This window comes from Tenebrio molitor, chromosome 7 (assembly GCF_963966145.1).
Source record: "Tenebrio molitor chromosome 7, icTenMoli1.1, whole genome shotgun sequence".
NCBI classification, from domain to species: Eukaryota; Metazoa; Arthropoda; class Insecta; order Coleoptera; family Tenebrionidae; genus Tenebrio; species Tenebrio molitor.
Genome location: NC_091052.1, coordinates 10,191,654 through 10,219,592, shown reverse-complemented (window position 1 = coordinate 10,219,592; position 27,939 = coordinate 10,191,654). Strand labels below are relative to the sequence as shown.

Below are 27,939 nucleotides of genomic sequence, written 5' to 3'. Positions count from 1 at the left end.
AGTAGTGAGTGTCTGTTGACGGTTGAGGTATCACTAGTGTGTCTTATCTGAGCGAGAGAACAGCAAATAGAGACCGAATCAAAAAGTACCTAGTCAGTGTGTAGTGCGTGGAAGGGCGATTGTGGAAGACGCAATCTTGTAATCCAATATTAGTGACAGAAGATATCCTCGTCGATGATTCAGGAGCGCATCAGCTAGCCACAACAAGCGCAGCGTCCCAGTGGAGTGCGTCCGCGTGGGCGTCATCCGCTCGTTGAAATCTCCAGAGCGCGTCGGGCACCTGGAGCCCGAATCACCGTCGTGACGTCAGAGCATCCTTTGATTTGCGAGGTGCAGGTTCATCTGCCTTCACCTGGGCCCCGCCCGCCGGCCAATAGCCGCTCAGCCCGACAGAAGATGGCCAGGGCCGCAGAGTGGGGCCCGCAGTCGGTGTTTCACCTATGACAAGTGCAAGATGAGGAGTGCTGATGGTGCGTGTGTTCGGAGATGAGGTCTGCTTCGGCAGCGCTCCTGCTGGCCCTCGTCCTGGGCGCCATGGGTTGCGGCCCGGGCCGGGGCGTGGGACGCCGACGGGGGCCCCGCAAACTCACGCCACTCGTCTTCAAGCAGCATGTGCCCAACGTCCCGGAGAACACCCTCACCGCCAGCGGACTCACCGAGGGCCGCATCGGACGCAACGACACCAGGTTCAAGGATCTGGTGCCCAACTATAACCAGGACATCATCTTCAAGGACGAGGAGGGCACCGGCGCCGACAGGCTCATGACCCAGGTAATTCGACTCCGCCCGCGCCGGCCCCCGAAGCGCATCCCAGGGCGCCAAAAACATATCTTATTCCAAAATATTTTTTTACACACCCACCCGACTTAAAAAAAAAAACAAACAAAGTACTTACCAACAAATTAATAATTTATTTATAACATAAACAATAAAAATATTGCAAAACATAAAACTAGATAAAAAAAAATTGTTAGGAATTTTTTTGCGTTGAGTTTATTGCGAAGATATTTTTTGTGAAATAAATAAATGAAGGGGTCAAAATTGTGGATAATTTTGCAAATTAATTTTGGCAATGAGTCAAAATGTGCTGGTTTGTGCGCATTTATAGAGGTGATAATGACATAATTACATTAGTCTGGAAGTTGCAAAGTCATTACTGTGGTAGTAAACAGTCGTGAAAGTCAAAAGGTGACAAATTTTCCAGGAAAATCCGAAAAGGCGTCTGGAAAGAAAACACGAAAACTGCTGCATGTGTTACGTATTTGTACAGCGTGAGAAATATTCATATAAACATTAAACTGTTTGTTTGAAGAACAGTGTAAACCTGTCTCTGTCTCCAGACAAAAGATAATGGTATTTACACTTCGATATATCGAGATGAAAGAACCAAGGTTTATGAATTACGGCAGTTAATACGGTAAACACTTGGCTGAAAGCTCAAAAATGACTTTTCGTTGCGTGAGATAATTGAAAAGTCACATAGTTTTCGATGAAATCAGGTCAGAAAGTTTGCGATTTCGGAAATCGTCGGCGCGGCAAACCGGTCAATCTGATTAGCGACATATTGTCGAGATGTTTTATCAACAAATTTATCGCATTAAAAATAAATTGCTCGCTGATTTTGATGGAATTCCATTGTTCGGCGATGTAGGTGAAAACAAATGTTCGGAGGCGGACGCGTACCGAATTTCTTCATTTCTGAAGACGCGTCCAAATTAATTTGTCCGGTGGCGTCGTCGCTGTCACCTCGCCACCCCCGACACTACTCTCCACTTTTCCGATTCGAAAAGAGCTCGTCGACGGCGATAACGCGACTTATCAGCAGACGTGACTTAAGTCCGGTCGGAAAAAGTGCTATTGTGCGCGTCTTTGGAAATGAGGCATTTTTAGTGAGTTTTTTTATAGCGTTCGGGTTTTCCTGGGATGCTATAAACAGTTGTTTGTCTAATTAATTTTATTGCACGTTAAATACGTATAATAAAATTGTGAACCGCACCTTGTTAGGACTCTTTGTTTGTTCACCGGTCACTAATTAAATTCATCTCGGCCGAAGAAGTATTTTCTACAGAAAGCTGCGAGCGTGAAATCAAGAGCAGGAAGGAAACCTTAAAAAGCGTGTCCCGTGAGAACGCGTTACGAAACTCACTTTTACAGAAAACTTCACCGGTTAAAGCTCTCTCGGGTCCGAAATGTGGAAATTGACGAAATGAAAACCGGATCTCTGAATTCACTTGCCGACGCTTGTTCGTACCAAGCCAATAAAAGAGGTGTCGGGATGACAGAATCAAGGCGGTGTGTAATAAAACGAGATGTGTCAAGAGACGAAGAAGCCGAAAGCTCAACAGATACACTCCACGATTAATTCAAATTGCTCACCATGCGACGCAACGAACGTTGCTCGCCCAGACAAGATGTTAACGTTACTTTCTCGGACTCTGCACAAAACTACAGTTTCACTTTTTAAAATTTTTTTGTCGCAATATCTTCATATCAGACTGTACGCAACACATTTTACTGGTTCTCGGGGAGTGTGACAGCCGATCCAGTTTTTGAGCAATTGGGTCAAGGAGCCCAAACTGAGCCCACAATCGATATTTTGGCACAAATGCATTAATCTGAAACGTGACACGCACAAAATTGTAACGCACATGATGTCACAACACAATTTCAATTTCTCTCAGATTTTTCAAATCGTAACGGACGATTTTATTGATGACGAAACTGCATTCCAGTTTCCGGGTTGTGAAAAATCTTGCGTCAATATTGATATTGTTCATCTTTTACTTTTCGTCAAAACGGGGTCATTGTCGATAAGTACACTGTTGTCGAGGAACTGGTGAACCATTTTTCCAGTTTTTTATAGAAATCTCACCATCTCAAAAAACTTGTTTCTGAGACGTCGGTTTGCATATAATGAATTTTGAACGAGAGTACGAAAAGTTCTAAAAATGCGACATGCTAATGTATCGGAAATTTTTACAATATGGAAACAATAGTCAACAGCTAAATATCTATTGTGTTTTTTATTATGGACAATATAAATTGTATTTTGCAATTTAGGGTATTTTGCAGTGGGAATTTACAAGCTGTAAATAACAATCCGAATTAATCGATTGAGCAACACCTACGCGTCATGGTTATCATTTTTATGTAGTAACAGTTATCTCAATTTTTCATTCATAAAACGTGATCTTTCGTTTAGCGGAATTTTTAACAGGTCGATCGAGATATCGATCAAAAAATTTAGTTTTTCTCTTTGGTGACTTCTCAATTTATTCCAGTTCGGTTCTAATTTCGGTACTGGAACTAGTCCGCGTGATGCTTCACTCTTAAATTATCGACGTCCCTTTTTATATTAAAATTTAAATTACTTTCCGTCAGATAAAGCGTTACCTGAAATCCAAAGGAATTGTGACATAAAACTTGATACTTATTAGACTATAAAATCATGTAAACGATCTACGCTTGATACAATGATAACTTAAATGAAAAATTAATTAAAGAAAATAATGAGCAACATGCACTATAAATTTTAACATTTTTGTTGTTTGATTTTGCCATAAATCTTGTTATCAGTAGTTTTTACATCGTAAATCATAATCAACGGATGTGGGAATAGTTGATTTTTCGCTGGAAAAATGAGGGAAATGTGTGTTGGAAAATTGTGTGGTGTGGCTCCAGCAAGGGGAGTTGCCCGGAGACGTACCTAAATATGAAATGGTTTTTATTTGTTTTGCTTTATCCCACCAAATTTTATTTGTTTAAGGCTAAACAGGTAAAAGACTTGTTGTAGCGTCCTAGATAGAGATTTTTTCCAAGAAATGTATTTTACAACCTCGCTGATGAATAATACAGATCAAGGTTTTTTCAATTGTGATTAAATTCCATCGCTATCGAGCGAAATTTTCGAGGATAACTAATCTCCAATTCCTGGAGTACTGGAATTTGAAGCGCGTATCTCCAATAATAATTAATCGCCGCCTGGTATTATTTTGAACGCGAAGTATGTGATAACACAGGAAACAGGGATCTTCGTGGAGTATCTTCCAGATAAAATTATTGAAATCGGCGGCGGATGACTTGGCGTTTTCTGTATTTGTAGCACTGTACCAGTAGTGATAAAAACATTTATTAGGTACAATGAAGACAGGTTGTGTTGCCCAACGATATTCTTTTAGCGTTATTTATGTTATGAAGGAGGCCATAAATTCATTTATGCCAAAGTAACATGTTCGGTTATAAACCAAAAGGTTCATCATTATTATTTATTACATTCTCAACAATTATTTATGGTAACGGGCAGACATATAAAGGATACAATATTTTCTGGATGATGGTGGCTGCTGTGGACAAATCCTGTCGATGTTATCTCCTATGGTGAAAAATATGAAGAAACTTTTTAACAAAAAAAAAGACAATTTTTTTCCGAAGTTGTCATCTCATGTTTCATTCTCGTTCTTGAAGTAAATTAGAATTAGAATTGGAATCTAGTTTTTAATTGAGTTTCAGGAGTAAAATTTGATGTATTGCGAAACAAGAGTGAACGAGATTACAATCTTGTAATTAATTAGGTGGTTGCTTAGATGTTACATAAGGCAGAAGAGGTATGCTGATGAGGCCGTTAATTTTAAGTAGTTGTACGTTTTTCTTGGTCGAGTTAGCGCGGATTAAATCTAATTGCATGCAACTCTAGCAGCAATTAATATTGTCAATTAAGTGTTAGGTAAGCGTTGACATTCGTATTCGCTGACAAATCATTTAACATTGGCAATTAGACTTTTATAGATATCAGATGAAACGTTCCGTGCAAAAACATTAATTTCCAGTCGTTTAATTAGTCCAATAAAAATTCCCGCACAGACCCTGGAAAAATGCGAAATATTTTTAAGGAACTGATCGGCTCGATCGAGGAAATTTCTATATTTGTGCAAAAGTGATTCATTGAAACAATAACCGCTTTGGTCAAGGAATGCCGACCTACCTCAAGCCGTCGAGACGTGTGTTTAATGTTATTGTCAAGGTTATGATGATTTCCAATCAAGAGATCGGAAAGGTGACGCGAAACGTTGCGGCTGCGATTTTTCAGGAATGGTGATTGCTGAAAATTGGCACTTGCGAGGACGTCTGAAAAAAGCGATTGGATTTGAGCGCAACTGGACTGGCTCGGTGATGGAGAGTGGTGGTTCGTTCTTTGACGGCATTACAGCTAATGCCGGTTTGGTTATTTTTCCGCTGACATAACAATTTTACAGTTATTGGTCGATTTACAAAACCAATCAAATTTTACAGTGTATTTTTATTCGGGCAGAGTTTGTTTTGGAATTCTTGCGCCTTTCAAAGTTAAATTTATAAGCAACTTTTAATACGGCATGTAATTGATATATGAAGCAGCGTAAGTGTAACCATTAACTTTATGCTGTAACCAGTTAACGTGCTTAATACACATTCTTCACTTCAAATAAAGCTTCAACTAATAAGGATCGAGCTTTTACAGCCCAAACAGGTGAGGATTTAATAGATTCGCATACCACCTTGATCAGTTACTTTATTTCGATAAAATCAAACTTAAAAGTTCCGGTATTGTGACCGTAACGGGCCCAGCAGACTCTTCTTTATTGTAGTGGTTTGCCAAGTTCTCGTTACGACCACGAAGCAATGAGCTTTCCTTATATAACTTGTTAATTTCTTCGTGAACTAGCCACATATTATTATTTATTATTTTATTGTATACTGATGCATGGCTCCGTAACAATAGCCTGTATTGTTTAGCAACATGAAAATAATTTTCTCGAATCGCCAATACACTTTTAATACAATAGGGCTCTTGTCATATGCTAATGAAAGTACGTACATACCAACAGTCCGACCAAGATATCATATTTTCTAGACGTTCCACGCTATATGATTGTGCTCGCTTGATCCTTACGGTTTCTCGGAAATCTGACGGAATTCCCATAAAAATCGTTTCTAAGTATATAAAATTCAAAACTGAATGGGAAAACTTGATACCTAATGTTGGTACAGACGCAGGTATTGACTTAACTGTAAAATAATGACTCAGAATTCAGGTTGCTCTCAAGTCTAAAACGTACAACACTTTCGGTCTACACATTTTTCCCGGTATCGACGGATGTGACATCAATACTTTTTTTATACCTGTCGCGTTGCTGTGACACGTGCATCTCGTGATTCAGATTTCACCAAATATAAATCTATTGTTTTCTTGCAACGCGACATAGCTTTACGTATCTAAAAAGAACAAAAATATGTGCATTGTCATTTATTTTTCTAAAATTTTAAGAGTTTTCGATAGAACCACTTTCCGATTGTTTCATTAATGCATTAATTGATATCGTGATGTCAATTAATCGATTGAAAATACAGATACATATTACGATTGTTAACTGATTTTTTCAAAATTATTCAATGTGAATTTAATCACTAAAATGGATTATTTTGTGGAGAAAAAAATTCCAAAACCAATCACCGAAACAGATAAAATTCCTTGGGTTTATCAATTTTTTTAAATTTAAAAAATTTTATGTGTTAGAACTCTTCTGAACAATAAATTGTATTGTTGGAAATATACCTACAAATTCTCAGTCTGGGCTCTTGATTTGGTACTGAAAAACAATTTTTTATGACTGTTAAAAAACTATTATTTCATTATTTTTAGTGCGTAAATAGTTATTCGCGTATCAAGGCCAAAAAGTGCATCTTTTTCGTCCGAGTCTGGGTTTTCTAGTCGAGGCGGAGCAGAAAACAGGCGAAGACAAACGACACTTTTTGACGTTTTAAGGCCCGCGAGTGCCATAAAGAGCCGAATTAACACACGAACCAGTTGAATACAACGTTTTTTTTTTTCGACGCATCCCTTAAAGGCTCCAAATCGCTTAAAATCTTTAAAATTAGCTTCACGGTTCCTTTTGACAAGTTGTGACATTTATCAAAATCCGTTCACACAGGAGAAAATTCTCAAATTCTGAAAGTGTCGAACAAGAAAATGTTTTAATGGTCTTCGAAAAAATATTGTTTGAACTTACGTTATCCATGAAGTGCGTTTTTTTTCACATATGGGATTAGCGCTTAAACTTCCCGTTCATGAAAAAAAGTACATACTATTTATGCACTTGTTGCATAATTTTCTATCCTTAGGCAATATTTCTAGGCTGATTAAATTTACAAGTCAACATTTTTAAAGGATAGAATTTCTGCATTAACATTTTTTTTCTTTCCACCTGTGTGTGTTAACAAGATATTTAACTACATATATTTTTATTTCTCACAGGGAATCAAAAAATCTTTTCAAAATATGTACATATATGCCGTTCACGATTATTTTAAACACGCATATGACGTTTCGTTTTTAAATATTCGCATTGTTGTCAATTCCGTCATTAATTTAGTTAATAAGAATTTACCCAGAACTGCCCTACAAATATGTATGTTTCATTTCAATTACAATTTTACGATTATTGTTCCTAATGCGTTCAATTATTTAAAAAATGTAACAACTTGGGAGCAGTGTTCGGTTGAATTATAACCTAAAATAGATTTATCAAGACAAATCACAATACTGCCAACTAAAATGTCAGATTTTCATAGATAGTCCGAATTTGAAATAATGGTGAATGGTTTATATTTTACAAATATAATTTCTTTTACTCAATCGTCTAAAAAAGATGATCTTTTTTTATTTCTTTGATATCTAACTTGGCATAAAATCTTAAAATATATACTTTCTTGTAAGAATTATTTTCGAAGATTTCGGCAGGATTGTATAAATTTTTTAAATTCCTGAAACCACACGTTTTGAAATTTTAAGAATTAAGAAACGAAAATCTAGAGATTTGGTATCGAAAAATTACTTTTTTCTTAACAAAATTTGTTAACCAAAGTCCATTCAAAAATCAAAAAAACACGCATTTTCCTCGATAATTCCTATCGGCAACGCTGTTTAGTGTAAAATTTGGTGAGAATTGTAATTTTGAGGTTAAGTGTTTATAAAATGTCTTGTTTTTCTGGGCACGTTTAAGTAAAAATAATAAGAATCAATAAGTAAATGAAACGTGCTGCTAATAAAACAATATGAACGAAATTTAATTGAATTTTATTTTAAATCAAATAAATGTCATAATTTATAGTTACCAACATAGTATGAAAAAATATCTACCTAGGGTTTTTTAAATTTTACCAACCTAAAACAACAGGCTGTGGTTTTTTTGATTTTTGAATGGACTTTAGTTCAGTTTATGTTATGTATCTAATCTCTCTACTCATCGCAAGATATTTTTTATTTGGCCTCTGTAGAAGTTAAAGGGGGAAGTTTTTCTTTCCCATCGGTGAAAAATCCTGGATAGATCCGGAAGAGATAAAAGGAAATCCACGATGGAGGATACAAAAAGATCCACGTAAAATACAGAGAGATCATGGGAAGATACAGGTATATGAAGAAAATACAGGTAGATAGAGAAAGGTAGAGAAAAAAGGGATCTTGGACAGATCTGTAGGTGATACAGCAGATCTATGGGAAATACAAGGAGATCTTGGGGAGATAGAGGGGCCCGGGGGAGGTACAAGGAAATTCGAAGATATAGAGGGAGAAGAGATTTTTCACCGAGATCCTTTGTCTTGATTTTTTTTATTCATTAATAACCCTTCGGCTGAAACACTTTTTTCAGCAATATTTTCTTGGCCAACTCGGCAAACAAATTATAAATTTATTTTCAAATAAGATTCTTATACATACTCGTAGGTACCTACATCAAATAAAAAAAACATAAAAAAAAGAATTTAGAAGATACTCCACATTTGTAAAAAAAACCTTAATTTCTGTGATATATCTACTAAAAACACTTTATATTAATTTGATGAAAGTTATTTTATGTCTAAAATGCGGATTTTACAACTAAGCCAGAATTTTTATAACAAGAAAAAAAATTTCACAGTTTGCCAGGACTAGGAAGTTTAACAATAGAACAATAGATTTTTTATTGTTTCCAAGAGCAACCTACGAAACAAAACCACCTTCTCTTAATTCTAAAAATTTCGCCAGGCAGAGTAAAGATTGTGATTTTGCACGATCCGAAGAGATGAAGAAAATAAGCTTGAAGATTTAACGAGTGGGATTCCAAGGATCGTCCGTCGAGAAAAATGTCAAAGGTGCAACAGAAAATATTGACGGAGACATAAAACAGTTGACAGAGAGGAATATTAAACAGTTTACAGCAGACATTGTACTCTGGTTCACACCTTTTAAATTACTTTTAATCATCTGACAGTAAACAAAAAAGCGTACACAGAAACGAGTTCAGCATTTAAAACAAACCGTACGATATCAGAGCAAACATATACAATTTGACGCCAACAAGATGAAAGCTCACGGTTGCATGAACAAGTCCCATCCGATCAACGATGGTAACCTAATCCAAATATCGGACAAGAGGTGACTCCGATGTCAACGCGTTCAAGACACACATCACCGCACAAGATTTAGCCCACTTACTCGATCAATGAACGGTCAAAAATTGATAGTGCCGATAGTGAAGACTTTTCCGATTCACGGACAATCAAATCGTAAAGTTAAACCGCAGTGACGATGCACAAGATAAGGGATCTCGATAGGGGACGACCTGACAAAAGCCTATTATCTAGTAATAATATTGGATTGGTTGCAGTGTGGTTACCGGTAGCCAAATAATATAAAACGATAATCCACGGATTCCAGACAGCATTATAAAGGGAACGCTTAAGTCGGATTAGCTTTCGACCTCCAACACTTGGGAAGAATCTCCATAAAAAATACCAAGCACTCGAGCCAACGCGGCGTTGCTAAACAAAATGCACTATTATATAACCGACACTGCAAGTTTTATTGTATTTTAGCAATTACACGTCACAATAGATGTGTAAACACTCAACACACTTCTTCACGTCAATACCACAATGTCAGATAGATGATGAGTGGTGTGTTTAGTAATCCCACTGGCATCTTGCATAACTCCACTTCCTTGTTGTGCACGTCCATAAAAATTTGTTTACAACAGTAGCTGAAAAATATTTTGCCAAACAAATCCCCCCCACCTGGTTTCACACGGTCGTTCCAGAATCGTTCCCATGTCCCATAAAACTCCAGCTACGCAGTTCAGATTAATTGCTATATTCGATGTTCGTTATCATTGTTTGATCGGTGATATAATCGTTAAGTCGACGCTAAAACGTGATTTAAATATTACAATTATCGTGAGTGGTGCGAAGAATTTGGATAAATAGATGTAGGAACAGATATTGAGCAAATATGGGCGACGCGGTGTTTGCACATTGCTTGTTAGCCTTTCTATTATTTCCCCCTTTTGTTAGCATTTTTAATTCGCGGGGTAAATATTAGCAGAGGCCGTTTTCATTGAGATTCTTCGTACAGCTGAAGAAAGTGCATCCGAGTCATACGTTGCATAACAATTGTTCAATTTTATCTAGGACAAACATCACCGCGAGCAAGCTGTTATTTAAGCGATATTAATGAAGCTATTAGCGTCTCGGTGATATTTATAAACTGCAATAAAACAAACGCATCGATTTTATCTAGCGCTGTTATCCTAATTGAAAGCATCGACAAGAAGTACATCAACACCGGCAGGTTGACAACGATATGTCGTACGCACTTTTTTCTGGTTTTTAATTGGCGTATAATTATGGTCTCGTGCAATTATGGTTCTAAACGTCAAGACAACAAATGGACCGATATGAATTACATTGCAGAAACCATCAACCAAGAATGGATAAAAATGCCAATGCACTTGTATTTCACATGATCGAAATCAATCAATGTCGGTCTCCTATTCTCACGATTCCAGACTCAACTACTCGAGCTGATTATACCACTGGTAATTGTAAAGTACAAAAAAAAAACGTGGAATTCACTTAGGATAACACCTGTCAACTTGGATTCTCTTATTAGCTTGTGCTGAGTCGAATCCTTCAACACGGGTCAGTAGCAAAAAGCACCTCTATCGATCAAAAATTGTCAACAGAATTGTCCCGAAACCAAATTAAAAAATAGTTGAGTTGTTTCGGCTTTGACGTTCATTTCTGAGACGTAGAAGCAATTTCTGAGAGTGTTGCGCCCAAGAAAAATTCTACTGGAAGTGCTCGCTGTTGTAAAAATTTTCTGTTGTGATCGTTGTAATTTTTTTCTCTTGGGTTTGAGCCAGGTCGATATCCACCTGTAGTGTCATTGAAAGCGTTTGATTAAACAAAAAAGGTTAACCTTGACGTCATGATGGATGTTCAGTTCGGATCAAATTACATCCAATTAATTTCCTCAATTTCAGGAGTTTCATAATAATACGGTGTTGAAGATCGCCGTTTCAGTTATAATTTAAATTGAGTCACGTGTTCGGCCGTAAAACAATAAATTAATAAATAAATTGAAAATATGACCGCAGATGTCAAAAATGTAATTACTTAAGAAATTTATGCAACCACACCCATTAAATTGTTTTAGAATAAAACAAAACTATTGATTTAAATGACATTCACACACCAATTTGCTTTTATAAACCACTTTACAGTACTTAAAATGAAGTGTTCCATTACGTGGCGGCCTTTTAGGGTTTCATGTAACCTACAGGGGCAATAATAATGAAAAATCCATTCAGGTCCATGTAACAATTTACAATTGCGGTCTACCAGCGTTAATAGTGCCGTTTTTCAAATAATTGTCGCCGTTATTTCTCCAACACCGCGAGACGACGGATTCTTTCAGTGCGTTATTATTATATACGGCGTGGCGCAAAAAAACGCACTCGAGTCGTAGTAATAATGAGATGTTACACATCTTTTGTCTGACGTAGACAGACATCAATCGCTAATCACCATAAATAGTAAGAATGTGTCTCCCAAATTTTTTTGTTAATTTTGGTTTTCCTGTTCTTACTTTTTTTTATGTTTTGTTATTTTTATTTTGGTTTTGAAAAGAAATTGAAGAGAAAATGCAAATGATTTGAAAGTAACACAAGTGAGAAAGAAAGTATTCGAAAATGAAATTTTTACTACGTAGTTAAGAAAGTAAAGGATCAATTTTATTTTTTAAATACAAATACAGGTATGTATGTGACATGACCAATCAGTTATTTAAAATAGGGGACTACAGATTTTTCATTTTTGAAATTAGCAAAATTTTTTGAATAACTTCAGCAATACTTGCAGAATTGAAAAAGAATTAATAAAAATCAAGCAAAATGTTCAAAACTGGTTTTAACTGAAGACTATACCGGTAGATTTTAATAAAAACTTTCATGTGTTCATTTAAATTTATCCTCAAAGTTGGCGTTGAACAGTCGATTGTAAACGCACCACTCGTCAGTTTGCAGAGTAAAAACACAAACAACCCAAAAAGTGAGGTTATATTTAAACAGCTTATCCGTGATCTGTAATCCGTGGTGCGTTCACAATCGACGCCAACTTTGCCCATACATAATTAATAACTAAATGAATAAATTTTTTTGTTATCAAAATTTAAGGCAATAAGATATTGTTTTGTAAAATTTTGGTTCGATTGATAGTTTAAAAATATAATGGTAATAAGATATGATGAAAATTAAAATGTATTCTTAGTTTCCTGTTCATCTTAGAAACCGTATTTTGTGTTAATCCGAAACCCACTGAAAGAATTTTTGAAAAAATCATTTCATCATAAATTTTCAGACAAATAACTTGAAAATGACTTTATTCTCAAAATTATACAAGAATACTTATATGACTAAATGAATATCTTATTCTTTAAGAAATAAGCTCCGGTTCAATTAAATTGGAAGTAAGTACATAGTACTGTAGAGATGTAAATAAATGACAAAATTGTCAGATCTTTATTTGACAATTTAAAAAAAATAGGTTCCTAATTCACTCGGTGTAGGTGTTTCATTTTCTCCTTTGTAATCAGAGTATTAAATGTTCCTTCTAAAATTTCTTAAAACACTACCATTATGTGGACAGAGCGCCAGAATCTTTACATTTTTGAAATTAAGAAAATGTTTTGTGATTTTAGTAATATTGTCTGAATTAAAAAAAAATTAACAATTTTTTTCTCAATAAAAAATGCTCTGATATTCGAAACTGATTGTGACTTTCGGTAAGTGTTCGAGCTTAATAAAAAAAAGATTTTGGTGTAGGTACGTACCTAATAACGAAAGGCATTTATTCTTTTAACCAAGGAAATCTTAGAGAATATAATAGTACGAGTAATAGTACATTGTATGTACATTAAAAAACGGCTTTCATAAGGAAGTGTTTATTTCACGAGTCCAAGTTTATAAAATGAGTCGCGAGGCGCGAGTTTTATAAAGGACGAATGGAATAAACGCCTTAAGAAACCAGTTTTTTATAGTTATTAAGGTATCAAGGGTGTTATAAGGTTGATAACGCGCGAGGTCGGCAGAGTGAAACCCGAGGGCCTCCGGCCCGAGGGGAGTACGCCGACCGAGGGCTTATCATTATAACACCCGTGGTGCCTTCAAAACTTAATGTCCGACTAGTTTCATGTGTTTTTGGATTGACAATGATTTGATTAATTATCAGTCAAAATTTGGTCGTAACTAAGTAACGAAGACCTTATAACGCCCTAGAGCCTGTTATTTGAAGATAATGCCCTAGGGGATTACATATTTCTCTAATAACGTATCAGAAAACTGTGTCATTATCGTTCAATAACAACACAGTAGGACAATAATACTATTTTTTTTATTTTGCACCTTTTGAGCCGTTTTTAAATCAAAAGTAAGAATTTTAAAATTCTGGGGAATTTTATGATGGTTGGTAAAAACAAGTGAAACAATTGTCGACTTGAATCTTCTAAACTTTAGACTACCTTAGAGGAGTCTGGCAGTACAGTTGTGAACACGGAATTTTAGTCAAATTTATGTCAATTCAAAAAATGTCAATGTAAGCCACGCTTTATTGTCATTATGATTGACGTTTGAAACTATTTGACATTTGAAAGTTTATTTTTGGCATGTCAGTATGATAAAAATTACAAAAATCGAAAATGAGGTTAGTTACACCTAAAGCCAGCTTTACATTTTTATGTAAGCGGAATGACAAATCGTCCAAGATTCCTTGTCCGCAATAGTACCAACATGATAAGATAACCGTAAATTATACTATCGCTGTTATAGGTAGAACCGCTTTCAGCTGTTACGATACTGTTTTTGGTATCGTAACAGCTCTGTTACGAACGCAAAATAGAGAAAACTGTTTTAGAAAATTTTGGTTCGTTTGTATTGGTTTAAAAATTTAATATCATTAAAAATATTTTTAATTAAAAAATGCATTCACGTTGTTTTGGCATGATTGGAAGCCATGTTGTATTGTTATGAATTAGGTTATGTTTTTCTAAGTTTGATGTCATAAATAGCGTCCTATACTGCATTGTTGTCAGTTTTACTAGTTTGTATCTAATAGAACTCAGACATCGCGGAAAATTAAGCAACAATTAAATTGGAAATAACTAGGTACATACTTGTAAAAATATAACAGTCTAGGTCTTAATTTAAAGCATTAAAAAAAAATTCAGACGGCACAAGTTTCTAATTCACTTGCAATAGGAGACTTTAATGTTTTTGATATTCTCCCTAAGATTTTTTAGATTTTGTGATTTTTTTGTTATTTATTTAAGAGATAAGACAGTTTTGGCTTTCCAATTTTGGTGTGAAAACTTAAAAAAAGATGTTACAGCTTAGAGGTTCTATTAAAAAATCATTCTCATTGTATTTGTATTTTTTATAAATACCTACCCAAAGCGAGGAATGGAAACTCTTGCTATGCCAAAAAAGACAAATCTTATAATTTATGAAGCTACATCGTGTTCTTTTTCTGAATTGTAAATCTAGAAAAAACAATAATTGTAAACAACTCTTCCAATTTATTGAAATGCTTTGCACCGTGGAAAATAGGATAAGGCAAAATGACAATCTTCTAGGTGGGACAACAGGAGTTTACTCTTTGACTGTAAAAATAAAAAAAATTAAAAAAAAACGTTTTAAGAAAACATTTTTGATTTCAGTCCACATACACAAAGTACGAGTATAGTTATTCATCTGACATTTCATTACGTTGTCGTCTCTTGAACAGTAAAATCTCACCATTTAAAGACTTAGAGCTAATAAAATGTTTCTTGAGTTTGGAATTTTGTGCACTTCCATTTTTTGGGACAACATCGGTCGAGATTCTAGCAGCAGCTTCAGACTTCCAGAAACGTCGCCCGAGGTTCGTTAAAATGTCAGTAAATTTCCTCGGGGACGTGGAAGAAAAGCGCGGGCTCCGCTCGCGATGGATGCTCTTCTGCCATAACCTTTCCGAATTAGTTTCACATTCTTTAATGCCGACTGTACCGTGTCAGTAGAGGGAGAGGTAGTTCGTTTGTAGACTGGTTAGCAAGGCAGTGGTCCGAGTCAAAGAAGCCGACATGGTCGGAATGAGTCCCAGTTCTTTGTAAAGCCGAAATAAGGGAACGAGAACAAAAAACGTCGGCTGGCATGGGGCGGGCGTAGCTCTTGCCCGCCTACTTGTAGCCATCGCGTCTTCAGCAGATCCCGATTTATCTAACATTGCTCATATGGGCCACAAATCGCCACTTTCTCCGCAACGATGGCGTCGAAGCACTACCGCGTGGAGCATATTGTGTCGAATAAACACAAAACGAACCGGCATCCGATGACCTTCGTAAGAAACAAATTTCTTTAGCTCGTTGGAGATCGCCTCGGGTGTTGAGGCTGGTTTCAGAGTCATTTTCTCAACGCCCTATCCAATTATTCATTGCCGTTGCGGCTTTAAACTCGCAATCTGTTGAGTGTTGGATGTTTGCCTTGGGGATTTCGATTTTATAAAATACTCGCCAAAAAACACTCAAAAACGACCACGACGAGAACCGTACGTACCTATTAAGGCCTCGCACCAGATGACCGACAAAACTTTTAATGAGATTCTTTTCCCACCTTTTTCGATCATTTTTTCGCGGGGATTTCTCACGGAAAAAATCGACCACGCAACCGTCGACAACTTTTTCGCCATTTTGACAAATCAAGCGACCTCTCCATCGAATTTCTTCGATAAGCCGCCAAGTGTGACTGATTTAAGTTCGTTGACGCACCAACCAGACTTGTGCTTTAGGGGGCGTTTTTAATTAAATATTGTCTGCCAGTTTATATGCAGAATAGATACCCATTAAACCAATAGATTAAAAACATCTATCTACAGGCTATAATAAGCCGCCCATTCATCCAGAAAATCGTAAATTTATGTCTTATTTATATTAATTTACTATTTCTTCGACGTGTTTGCTTTTTTGCATTTACATACCCAGTGTATATTTAGACTTGTTAATTTTATACAAATTTACATACACTTATCTAATTTGTCAGTCAACATTAGTGTACAATGGCCCAATAAATTACAGGAGAAACTTCTTTATTTTTTTAGAGAGAACGTGATTTTAATTTATTTATGAAAATAAAACTGTACAAAAAATCACTGTTTTGTTGCGGATGCCTTCTCAAAAATTTAAAAAAGCGACTTCAACAAAAGATAAGTGTAAAGAAAGTTGGAACAGTGATAAACATAAGTGCAAATATTTATTCTCATATTGATTGTATCTACTGGGTTCAAAAAAATCTGTAATAAACAAAACTACTAAGGTTGGATTAGAGGTTATTGAACAAAGCTGCAGATTTTTGTTTTTATGGGAGAGTGACTCAGAACAAACATTTTCACCGAATACATTTTCTGCTGAATAATAGGTATTAGGTTATGATATGAAATACCTACCTAACAATTTTAATATTTCACTTACACATTTTTTTATGTCATGACCTCTTCTGTGTATTTTCTTTGTAAAAAAATTTTTTTTTTCACAACTAATGAAAATTTTATCACAATTTTTGTAGATAGGTTTTTTTACTTGGGAAAAAATTCTGTTGCTTTACGAACTGAAAATTATTCACACCATTTTTATGTCGATTTTCCTAATTTCCTACACGGATATCACTAATTCTGCTGACAACAGAAGATAAGATTTTGAACTGATGTAACGTTGCAAAGATTTATCTCATTTATCATTTTTGAAAATTTTAATTCAATACCTACAGTTAATTTCAAAATTATAGAGTACACCTAATTTTCTACAGTGTAAAATGCACTTACATTTTTTGTCAAAGATCAATGTCAATTTTGACAAACAAAATGCCTAATCTAACCGAATACACGAAAGTGGTCATTCTTTCCAAATTAGAAAAAGGGTGGTCGATCCGGAGGGTAGCCCAATATTATAACATCACGAAGAGCACCGTGTAGAGAGGATAAAACAAACAATATTATGGTGTCCTAAAATATCAGGGACATTTATGTTGTCAAACTTACCTAACCTATATAAAAATATGATGTCCACATTTCAAAAAGGCATCTTCACATCTGGAAAAAACTGTAATAAATCGGCTTCTTGATTTTTGAGGTGTACTCGATAATTTTGAAATTAACTGTACGTTTAAATATTAACGTCAGTGTAAAAATTTGCGAACATTTTTATTTCTCCTTTTCTTCGAAGATTTTTAGGAAGAATACATTTTTCTTAAATGTCTAGGATTTCTCACAGTTTAAAATTTAAAATCAATAAAAGACTCTTTTACATTTTCATATACAGGGTGTAGAATGGATTTTGGTACATAGGCACCTCGGTTACACTTCACTGCTATTGCTATTTTCACAAATTCTTCAATTATTTTTTCCATTATTGTGTACTTCCGGAAGATGTTAAAAAACAGAAAAAGTAAGAATTGGAAACCATTTTTAAAACTCTACAACTTTTGTATTTAAGGCTTTGTTCTAAAATGATTAGGGCAGCCAATATCCGAGGATTTTTACTTTTACACCTAAAGTGCCTAAAGTACCAAAATCCCTTCTCCACCCGGTATTTCTTTTTTGGTATTATTCTATCTTTATTACAATTTTCTTATTATTCGTTGAAAAGAATAATTAATCAGAACAATCAAAAACGAATATGTATCTTATTACACTGTAATAGGAAATAATTCACAAAATATTAGGCAAAATAAAACTCTTGAATATCGTTCAACCAAAATTCATAGTTTGGAGTCAGTAAGTCTTTTGCTGGCATTTTTTAAATAAGTATAATTTTTTTCCGTAATAGATTTTTTTATGGTTTTCTTGTTGTTCATCGCCGAGACTACCTTGCTTCAATTTTACTCTCATAATGTAAAGTTTATGAGGAGTGTATTTGTATTTTTTATACGTGTTTTTTTTTCTCCACGATGCCTACATTAGTCAAGGTTGAAAGAATTTAAATGACTTGCTATTACCCTTGCAAATTTGTAACAAACAGACCTGTCAATACCAGGTTAAAGGGTGCCGCACAAAATGGTAATTTTTACCAAGAACTTGGGATGAACTGTTTCTGAAATCAACTAAAATTTTTATTCACAAAACAGTATTGATTGTATGTACAAATTCTCATATTTTCGTGCAATAATATTTAATGTGATTATTTCCTTCATGTGTTTAGCAACCAATTGCGTGACAAATATTGACCAATCAAAACGAGAAAACAAAAAATAACCCGATAAAATTTCTCTAAAATGCACATGTGCAATAATCTGATAAAAAATGTCGGTACCGGTTTTTTTTTTTAATAAATAATTTTGTATAAAAAGGATTGGAAATAATGCGTTTGGTTTCATTCTATTCAGGAAATAATCAGCCGTATACCCCTCGTGCAAAATTTTAATATCGGAAATTTTTTTGCTAATTAATTCAAACATCCATACCTAAATTATTCGGTCAGAAGACCAATTATTATCAAATAAAAGCCCTCTACTTCGTCTCGTGCTCTTATTTGCTAATAATTGGTCTTCTGACCTCATTTACGGATGTTTTCGTTCATTAGCAAAAAAATTTCCGATAAAAAATGTTGCACTTGGGATATAATATGTGATTATTTTTTAATGTTTTTAATTTTTAACAATTTGTAAATTATTTTCTGAACATTAGGATAAAAATTTATATACCTACCTAATGTACCTATGTAAGCTATTTTACAGCTGTTGTAAGCAAAAATTAGTCTGTACCAAAATAAAAAATCCACCCACTCTACACACTCTCTAACCCAAAATTACAAAACTGACAACTCTAAATCAATGGTTGTCAGTAGTCCTCCGCCTTCAGGCAAATTTATAAAAAATTACTAATTACTGTTTTTCATTATTTGACAACATAACTCATCGGGTAGTGGTTTATGACTGTACACCTTTAGACTAGAGTGGCAAATGATCCTAATATACGACAGTATGTCTAAAAACTCTCTTTTGGATCTGTCTTAGCAGGAAGATATTCGCTACAACATGATTGATTTTGTGCTTGTGGCAAAAAACACAATTTTCCACAGCTCCTTTAATTATTATTATAATTAAAATAAACTTTCGTCTTCTTTTCAAATAATATTTCTAACCTCAAAATTCACAAGATTCAAACTGTTCCACGTATTTTACAAATACAGTGTGGAATAAAATGATTTTCATCTAGTTTGCTTTGGAATTTTTGGTCATGCAAATATTCCTGCACCGCTCAACTTATTTTTGAAGTGCCGAACTATTAGTTCTGTCAATAAATGTCATCAATCGAACTGACAATTGTTACAATAAGTATACAAAACTGAATTAACAAACGTTGGTGGCCACTTTCAACACTAGCTGTGACATGCTTTTGTTAGCTCCTTTTCAATTTCAATCTCAACTTTGCATTCATATCATCCCTTCGCAATAAATTCCATTTGGAATTTGGATATATATTTTGAGGGTAATGCAAAGGTAACTACTCTCGTGTCAAAAATAAATTACTCCCTAGAATTCGAACTTTTAGGGAAATAACGTTTTTCATGTTGTGTGTAACTAGAATTTTCAAAAGTTATTTTGAATGCCTAAGGTTGGTTACTTTGAATTGAATCCAAATAAATATGCCGCCAGTAACCAAAATTGATTGTGAAACAAAAAATCATCTGTCACTTAGCGAGAAATTAGTATTAGTCATTTGCAACTGTTACGATTAATTTGCTGTCTTACATTTTTGGGATATCTTTTGTTTGTTAACAGAAACCACATAGCCTCCAACCTAACCAAATTTATGGCAACCTAGTAACGAATATCCCTAAATCCTATGGAGTAATTTATTTTTGATACGAGAGTAGATGAAAATCATTTTATTCCACACTGTATAAAATGTTGCAAAGCTGACTTTGTGGAAACATGTTTTAGACATACTTACGTCAGAATTACATAATTGTAGGATTCAATAAAATTTCTTAAGTAAGTATTAACTAGTCTCGACAATATAGATAACAATTATATATTTTTGACGCCACGTCTGGAAAATCATGACTTTCATTTTTCTTTCCGATAGAAATTGCAAGTAACGGGACAGGATGTATTTTTGTGCTTGACCTGTAGACTGAAGATAAAATGCGAAGTAGGCAATAAATCCAGATTAAATTCTTCCTCAATGGATTTAGTACATCACTTCGATGACAACCCAAGTACCCACTCTAGTCTCGAATTACCTATTATTGTACAACATTTCATCAGGCAAAACATCGCATTAACCCAAACACATCACCAAATAAACACCGAAAGGTGATCTTCTCTTCACATTATGAAAAAGTACAACTACTTTAAATACAAAGAGTTCTGAAAAAGTGGTTCGGCAGCGGAGATTCCCTGAAATCCAAGCCTTTTACGGTTTACTTTATGTTCCTTTGTGGGGGCTTGTTTAGTAGTGTTAACAAGTTATGCCGTGTTAGCAACGTCCCAGTCAAGTAATGTTTGACATTCGACTATAACGAATTCTATTATTTGTCGTCGGATGGCCCCGGTGTCCTGCCGCAGCACTCCGCCCATGCTTCAGCTTCACCTAGAAAATTGATTTCACGTGTGTCACTCACCATTCACCGTGTGCACATGCACTTCCTCAACAAACATCAAAATATTTTCGCCGTAAATCTGGACACTTGACGTGTCACCTTGACGGGCACAAACACGCAAGTTGACACAATTTTTTGAATTTTGTTGGACGTCGTCTCCGACGCGTTCGTACCTGTCCGGCGGCAGGAAGTTGTAAAGCGCACGGGGGTCGATAATTGTGAAAAGTTTTATGGCGGGTGGGTGTAAAACAAGAGTTCCCAGGAGATAACGAGGTGGCAAAAATGATAGTTTGCGTCCAGGTACGGACTTCCTGTAGGATCTCGGGATGTTTTTTGCGTGAGAATGACGAACAGACGGGGCGGATACGGTTGGGGTGTAATTTAGCTCGGTGGTGTGTTATTAGGAGTTGTGGGGCAGCTATAAAGTGAATTTTAAACGATTAATAAGAATCGCATTGTAGAGAGAAACTTGTGTTCTTTTTTACAAGGTCCGAGACCAATACAATGCCTCGCACATTTTGATTAAATATTTATGATACCGGTTTACACAGACGAAGGGGGCAAATGAATTATGATTCGTTGGTTTTGTGTTGATGTCTTGACAAAACGATTGAAAAATGGCCGATTTTATGGACAGAGCCGTCAATCCATCTCGACTTCTTCATGTTAAATATTTATTAGTTTCTCATGGTTTTATGCCTGCTTTTATGCCTCCTGCAATTATTAATATGTTCGACCGTAAAACCGCTCCGCAAAATTTTCCTCTCGACTTGTTATCCACTAAGCTCGCCTAATCCCACTTCTGGACCCTCACCGGGTCCTTTGCCGGAGCGTCTTTTCCTTCCAGCATGTGGCGCAAATAAATCGACTTATTTCTCTAAACCAATTGACTGAAAAATTCAATATACCAGTCCATTGTGCCCCATATTGATATTTTCTGCGTGATGAATGGTCGACTTGCATTCCTCTCTAAAAGGTAAATGCGAGGCGGCGCCTTTGGGATTTCTCTGTGTATTCATTTTAAAGCAATATATTTAAAATGGACTAATGGATAAATGTGTACATAACCAATGTTTGTCCGTTTGACGCAGGTATTGTGCCGGCCTACCCCTGGGTCCATATTACAAAACCTTGCGGCTTCGTTTATTGTCAGACTAAAGTATGGTTTTCTTCCGGTCCTGCTCCCACCTGTGTCTCTTACAAAATTTATCACCTTGTCGACCCCCAATATGTACAATTAGCACTCCACTCCTTTACAATCCCTCCAAACTCTCCACCCGTTGTAATTCGTACACAAAAATTATCGTCAGACACCATCCCACAGGTTACAAATTTTTCTAAAATAAAAAAAAAATCTCCATCGCGTTGGTAACCGGACAAACATCTGCGTGGGTATATTTTCCAAATTTTTCTTTGGGATGTGAGCCCCCACGGCCATTCATCACTTCTTTACAAAAAGCCGAGCTGAACGCCAAAACTGTTCCAATGTTTACCTGCCATAAACCAAGTCCACAATGACCTGTGGTAGGTTCGATATGTCGAATAATTTACAACCGAAGCGGTTCATTCACAAGTCTTTGTCTGGTGCATATTTAACCGATTTGTAAGACAAGACAAGCAATTTTATGACAGTGAAATTTATACCGCGCGACGTCATACCACTACGTCTATGTTCTACGGTAGTAAATAATAAAATAACAGTAAAAGAGTAAAAGATATAGATGTTTACATCTATTAATAGATATGCTAATGTATTGTAAATTTGTATTAATTATTCATAGCCGCGTCGGTAATGAAGTTGTTTATTGTAATGATTTTCTGCAGTTTTGCATTTGCTATCGGTACACTTTCTTAATTAATTGCATATTTGTTCACTGAATTATGTGAATTTTAATCAATTTAACACATCTCTAATCACCTCCCACTCGACATCACGAGACATGAACAAATTTACAACTGGTTTAGCAAAACGGCTTCTTCATATTTGCATTGTGACACAATGAAATATTAATGCATTTTCATATACCTGGGCTTACCACTTATCCATCCATTTCTTCAGCTAATTTTTCAGAAATTATGGCACATAAGTTGTTTCGGGGGAAATTCTAATTTAGGTTAAATGCTGTCAAAGTGTGTCAAATATCAAAAATATCAAACGAAATCATGTGCAAACTTGAAATTAAGTTATTTTTATATAATAACGTAATCACATCTGATTAAATAATGTAAATGTAATTGCAACAACTGGCAAAAATACAAAAATTAGTTGTTTGTCATTGCGGTAGTCTAATTTACGTCAAAGCTGCCAACCACATGAAGCAAAAAGGAATATCTTTGCCAAACTAATTTTTTATTTACTGTACATACAGTACCTAATGAACTGAATTATTTTTATTTAATTATCTTGGAATGAAATTGTCTGCATTTGAATTTGTTAGTTTCTGGGTCTTCGAATAATTTCCATTGCAAATCTGACTTTGGATTTTTTTGTGCGGTTGGTAGGACGCTCTGTCAAATGTTGACAGATTTCGAATGTGCTGTCAAATTTCAAGAATGTGTTTTTTTGCAGAGGTGCAAGGAGAAACTGAACACTTTGGCAATATCTGTGATGAACCAGTGGCCCGGCGTTCGCCTCCTGGTAACGGAAGGTTGGGACGAAGAAGGCTACCACACGCCTGAATCCCTTCACTACGAAGGACGAGCCGTGGATATCACGACCTCAGATCGAGATCGTTCGAAATACGGAATGTTGGCCAGACTGGCCGTGGAAGCGGGCTTCGACTGGGTCTACTACGAAAGTAGGGCTCACATACATTGCTCAGTCAAATCAGGTAAAGATACACGTTTTGGTTATAAATTACAATCGTTTTAAGTTGGTACCGCGACTGTCATGCCATCTTGTCACAACACGAATTTTGACAGGTCGGGAAATGGAGGAGTAGGTGACGTGGTGGAGTGATGTTGACTTTTGCACTTGTACTTGTTGGGTGTAGAACAAATCGAAGGACGGATTAGTAAACAATCTGATTAAACCGTGAAAATGAGTCGCCCTTGACTTTGGTCGGAGAAATCGTCGGTATTGTCTGGTTTTTCAGTCTTGTAAATAAATAGTTGAGTATGCGTAGGTGTTGAGCCATAATTACACTGACGCCGATAACTTTGTAACGTTACAGTATGATTAGTCGTTATCGTGAATTCTTGGCTCCGTAATAATAATTAAAACGATATGAAATTATGCGAATGGTGGCCGCCTGTACGAGTACGTTCCATATTTCAACGAGCAGCGCCTCCGGGCCCGTCTTGTAAAAACTGTTGACAATCATCTCGCCATGTCTTATAAACATCGGCGATAAGATCTTCAGCCGTTTGCGAACAGAGGCGAGGTTTTTTCGATTTTGAATTTATTGGAACGCAATCGCGAAAGCAGGTTCATGCATTGTACCGACTCGTAATTATTCTGTTATACAACCGCATCTGACTTCATTAGCGATTGCCGATCATCCGACCATTTCCAATTCGGTAAAGGTTATTCTGGATTATCTCGACCGAAGAGAACTAACTCCTCGCCGTAAAAATGGGAAAGCTATAATAAATCATCAATTATGACAACGCTGGATACTTAAAAGAACTTACGTAAGCACCGGCTCATCAGGTGCAACGAATTCAGAAAAATTCTTGCAAACCGTCCGCGGTCCAGACCGGTTGGGGTTCCGCAAGGATCCGCGTCAGGACCCGTCTTCGGACATGTTGGAAAACCGAATCGAAATCGCGACCCTCCTCGAGATAAATTCGAAACACGCGAACAATTCGGATAAAAGCGCGCGCCGTAAAATCGACAACTAGTTTGGTGGTTTATCTTCCGAGGGAATAGATAACATGAACTACTAAAGTTAATTTGGGGCTATTAAACTAGCAGCAAATGTCAAAGGCGATGCTATCTGAAATGTATCGCTTTCAAGTGGCCGTCGCCAACGTTATTCGAGGTTCTGGCGTTCGAAATAACAAATGACCAGATCGTTGGGATTTGATGATAATGCGCTGCAAGTTGGTAGGATTGGGTGCCGTTTCGAAATTAAATATTCTGGTAAAGATAAACCTTATTTATAACCAAACCGGTTCATTCTTGGCGAGCGGGGTTTATTGGCTAAGTCTCGGGCGCGCACTTTCTGTACCGAAAATATCGCCTGATTTTCGAAAAGTGACGGCGATGGCTTCTCGGAATTCGTCAAAAATTAAACGAGAATTCGGGGACGTCAAGCGGTTTGTTTTGCTTGGAGATCCTCCGATTATGACACCATCGGCGCGGACCACGAAAAGGCAAAATTCCTTTCAAAACGGCTCAACAACTGAAACCAATTAAATATTTTTGCGGAGACGAAGTTGGGCCCTCGTAATCGCATTAGACCGGAGTAAACGAAGAGTCGGGAGTTTTACCTTGACGTACACGTCAAACGTTGTATGATAGGCGGGATTAGCAGTATTGGTTCTGCGGCATTTCCCGTTTCCTGAAACTTTGTTTTTGTCTGGTTAAATGGTTTAAGTGAAGCCAGTCAGGTGTGCAAGATTCCATTATTCGTACAAGATGCCTCTCGCAGAGATTACGATTTTGAAATGGTCAAAGTCGCCGCGGCAACATAAATATTTCTACGTGCAACATCTTGTTGTTGGACGTCTTAAATTTTTGACTTCTTTCACCACTTGGGGAAAATAACGAAGAATACTTCAGGAGTCGACGTGTAACAAACAGGATGTGTCATTTCGAAGACATGGATTAGTCAGAGAATTTATGGAACGGCTACCTATTATGAATCAAGCTCGTCGAATAAGTGCGATGTTTTGGGTCACCGCGTATAACCTTGTCCAAACCGCAATTTGGACACCAGTTCGCCAAACCAGATTCGGTGTTGGTCCCAGAAATGGGTTCCATATCAAAAATGGAGTCTCTCATCAAAACCAAAAATTGCCACAGGGTCTTTTTACTTTTGATCTGCGTGTTTTGATCTGGAATTTTTTGCCCAAAGAGAGAAAAAGTGCCTTGATAAAAATTGATCAGAGGCTCAAATCTATAAAATTACTCTAACACGTTTGTGATTTTATCTAGGTTTTTGACTTTCGTAGATACCTACTTGGAAATAAAAATCCGGTTGTCTTTCAAATAAAATAAACCTTTTCGCATTGTACCACCTAGAAGCTACCCACCAGAAGCTTCTTTTGTCGTCTTATTTTTTGTATTTTTTCTTCTTTCTCATTTCCTTTGTCTTTTCCAGAGTCATCCCAGGCGGCCAAATACGGCGGCTGCTTCTCCGGCGAGAGCACAGTCTTGACTTCTAGCGGGGCCCGAAGACAGCTGTCCCAGCTCCAGATCGGCGAGAAGATCCAAGCCTTGGACCCCTCCACCAACCAGATCGTCTTCAGCGAAGTCCTTCTTTTCCTAGACTACGACCCCCACCAAAAGCGCGAGTTCCTCCACATAACCCTCTCCTCCGGTCGCACCCTAACTGTCACCCCCTCCCACTTGCTCGTTTCGGGTGGTCGTACTAAAAATCGGACAGAAGTAGTATACGCGGAAAAATTGCAAATCGGTGACTCTTTGTTCTTTGTGAGTGGCGGAAACAGACTGACTGAAGACGAGATTGTGCAACTGAAGCCGATCTGGAAGACTGGCGTTTTTGCGCCGTTGACGTCCGTGGGTACTCTGGTGGTTAACGACGTTTTGGCGTCTTGTTACGCTACCATCGACAGCCAGAGGTTGGCCCATTGGGCCTTCTCGCCGGTCAGATTGGCTTTCAACGTGAAGGATGGGCTGTACAGGTTGTGGACGGTCTTGAGCAAACCCATATTAGGGTGGTCGGGAAGCGATCGCACCACGAAACCTTCTCCTGGGGTGTTCTGGTACGCGAAAGCGCTGTACGTCACTGCCGACTACTTGCTCCCTTCGCATCTGCACGAGTGATATGTAAAAAAGATAGTTTTAATAATTTTATTTGGCCAGTGACTTTAGTTAGTGAATAGACTGTTATGACAAAGTGTAAACATAAACCTACAAGTGTTCCTTAATTAATTTATGCCATGACTACTAAATTATGTGCTAAATCGGCTTTGCCATTTGAAGAAGCTTGTTTGTTAGAACGTACGCACGAGGGACATTCTTCACATTTCTAAATCTCGTGGGTACGTTCGCGTCTACCAAGTAAACTGTATGTAATGTATTTTTTATGTACATATAATTTTTTTTTTGTATAGTGAACCTCTTGTTTAAAATTTGTAAATAATTATTTATGTAATATATAATTAACTATTATTTATGGTGATAAATTTTATATTCGAGATAAAATAAATGTTTATGTGATTACATGAAATTGTTTATGTGTGCTGATTTGAAATTATATAATTGAAACGAAGCTGTAATTGTTACAGGTGTTGTTTCAATGAGTCGCATTGTTACGCTTTAAAAAAATCAATTATAAGTTTACATTCGAGATATCGTTGTTCCACAAGTCATCTGATTTCTCTTACGTAATAGTTGTCACTATTTCCTCAAATAGACTCTCAAACGAACGGGCCACTTAAACTTGTCAAAAAACAGTCATTTTTTACAAAAACAATTATTTCCTTATCTGAATTGCCAGGTGTGTACTCTTCTAAGCAAAGAAGTGCTTGTTGAGCTGGATTTTCGAGTAGGGTAACAAACTAACGATGAGATTGAGATAAAGATGGAAGATAATGTCGGATTATATAAAATCATAAATTATAAATCATTCTGCAGTAATTATTGTACTGTGACTCACAAGATGCATAGGTATTTAGCAGGATAAACATTTTATAGATAACGACGAAAATAGAACCCGAAACGTTTTGTTTCAGCGTTTGCAAAATATTTTGAAACTAGAGATAAAAAGATTAGTGAAAATAGAGATATTAGTACAAACTTCTCTTGTACTAAAATTTTTAAAAGGTACTGTAAT

The 27,939-nt window shown here is 36.3% G+C and overlaps 1 protein-coding gene across 1 annotated transcript; it reads left to right on the top strand.

Annotated features, from left to right (window-relative positions):
- Nucleotides 1-2: 2 nt before the first annotated feature.
- On the top strand, nucleotides 3-27,333 carry hh (hedgehog signaling protein). The gene is made up of 3 exons (XM_069052952.1): nucleotides 3-771; nucleotides 23,544-23,805; nucleotides 26,242-27,333. Exons 1-3 carry the CDS (start codon nucleotides 487-489, stop codon nucleotides 26,925-26,927), a joined length of 1,233 nt encoding a protein of 410 aa, XP_068909053.1. The 5' UTR covers nucleotides 3-486; the 3' UTR covers nucleotides 26,928-27,333.
- Nucleotides 27,334-27,939: the final 606 nt, after the last annotated feature.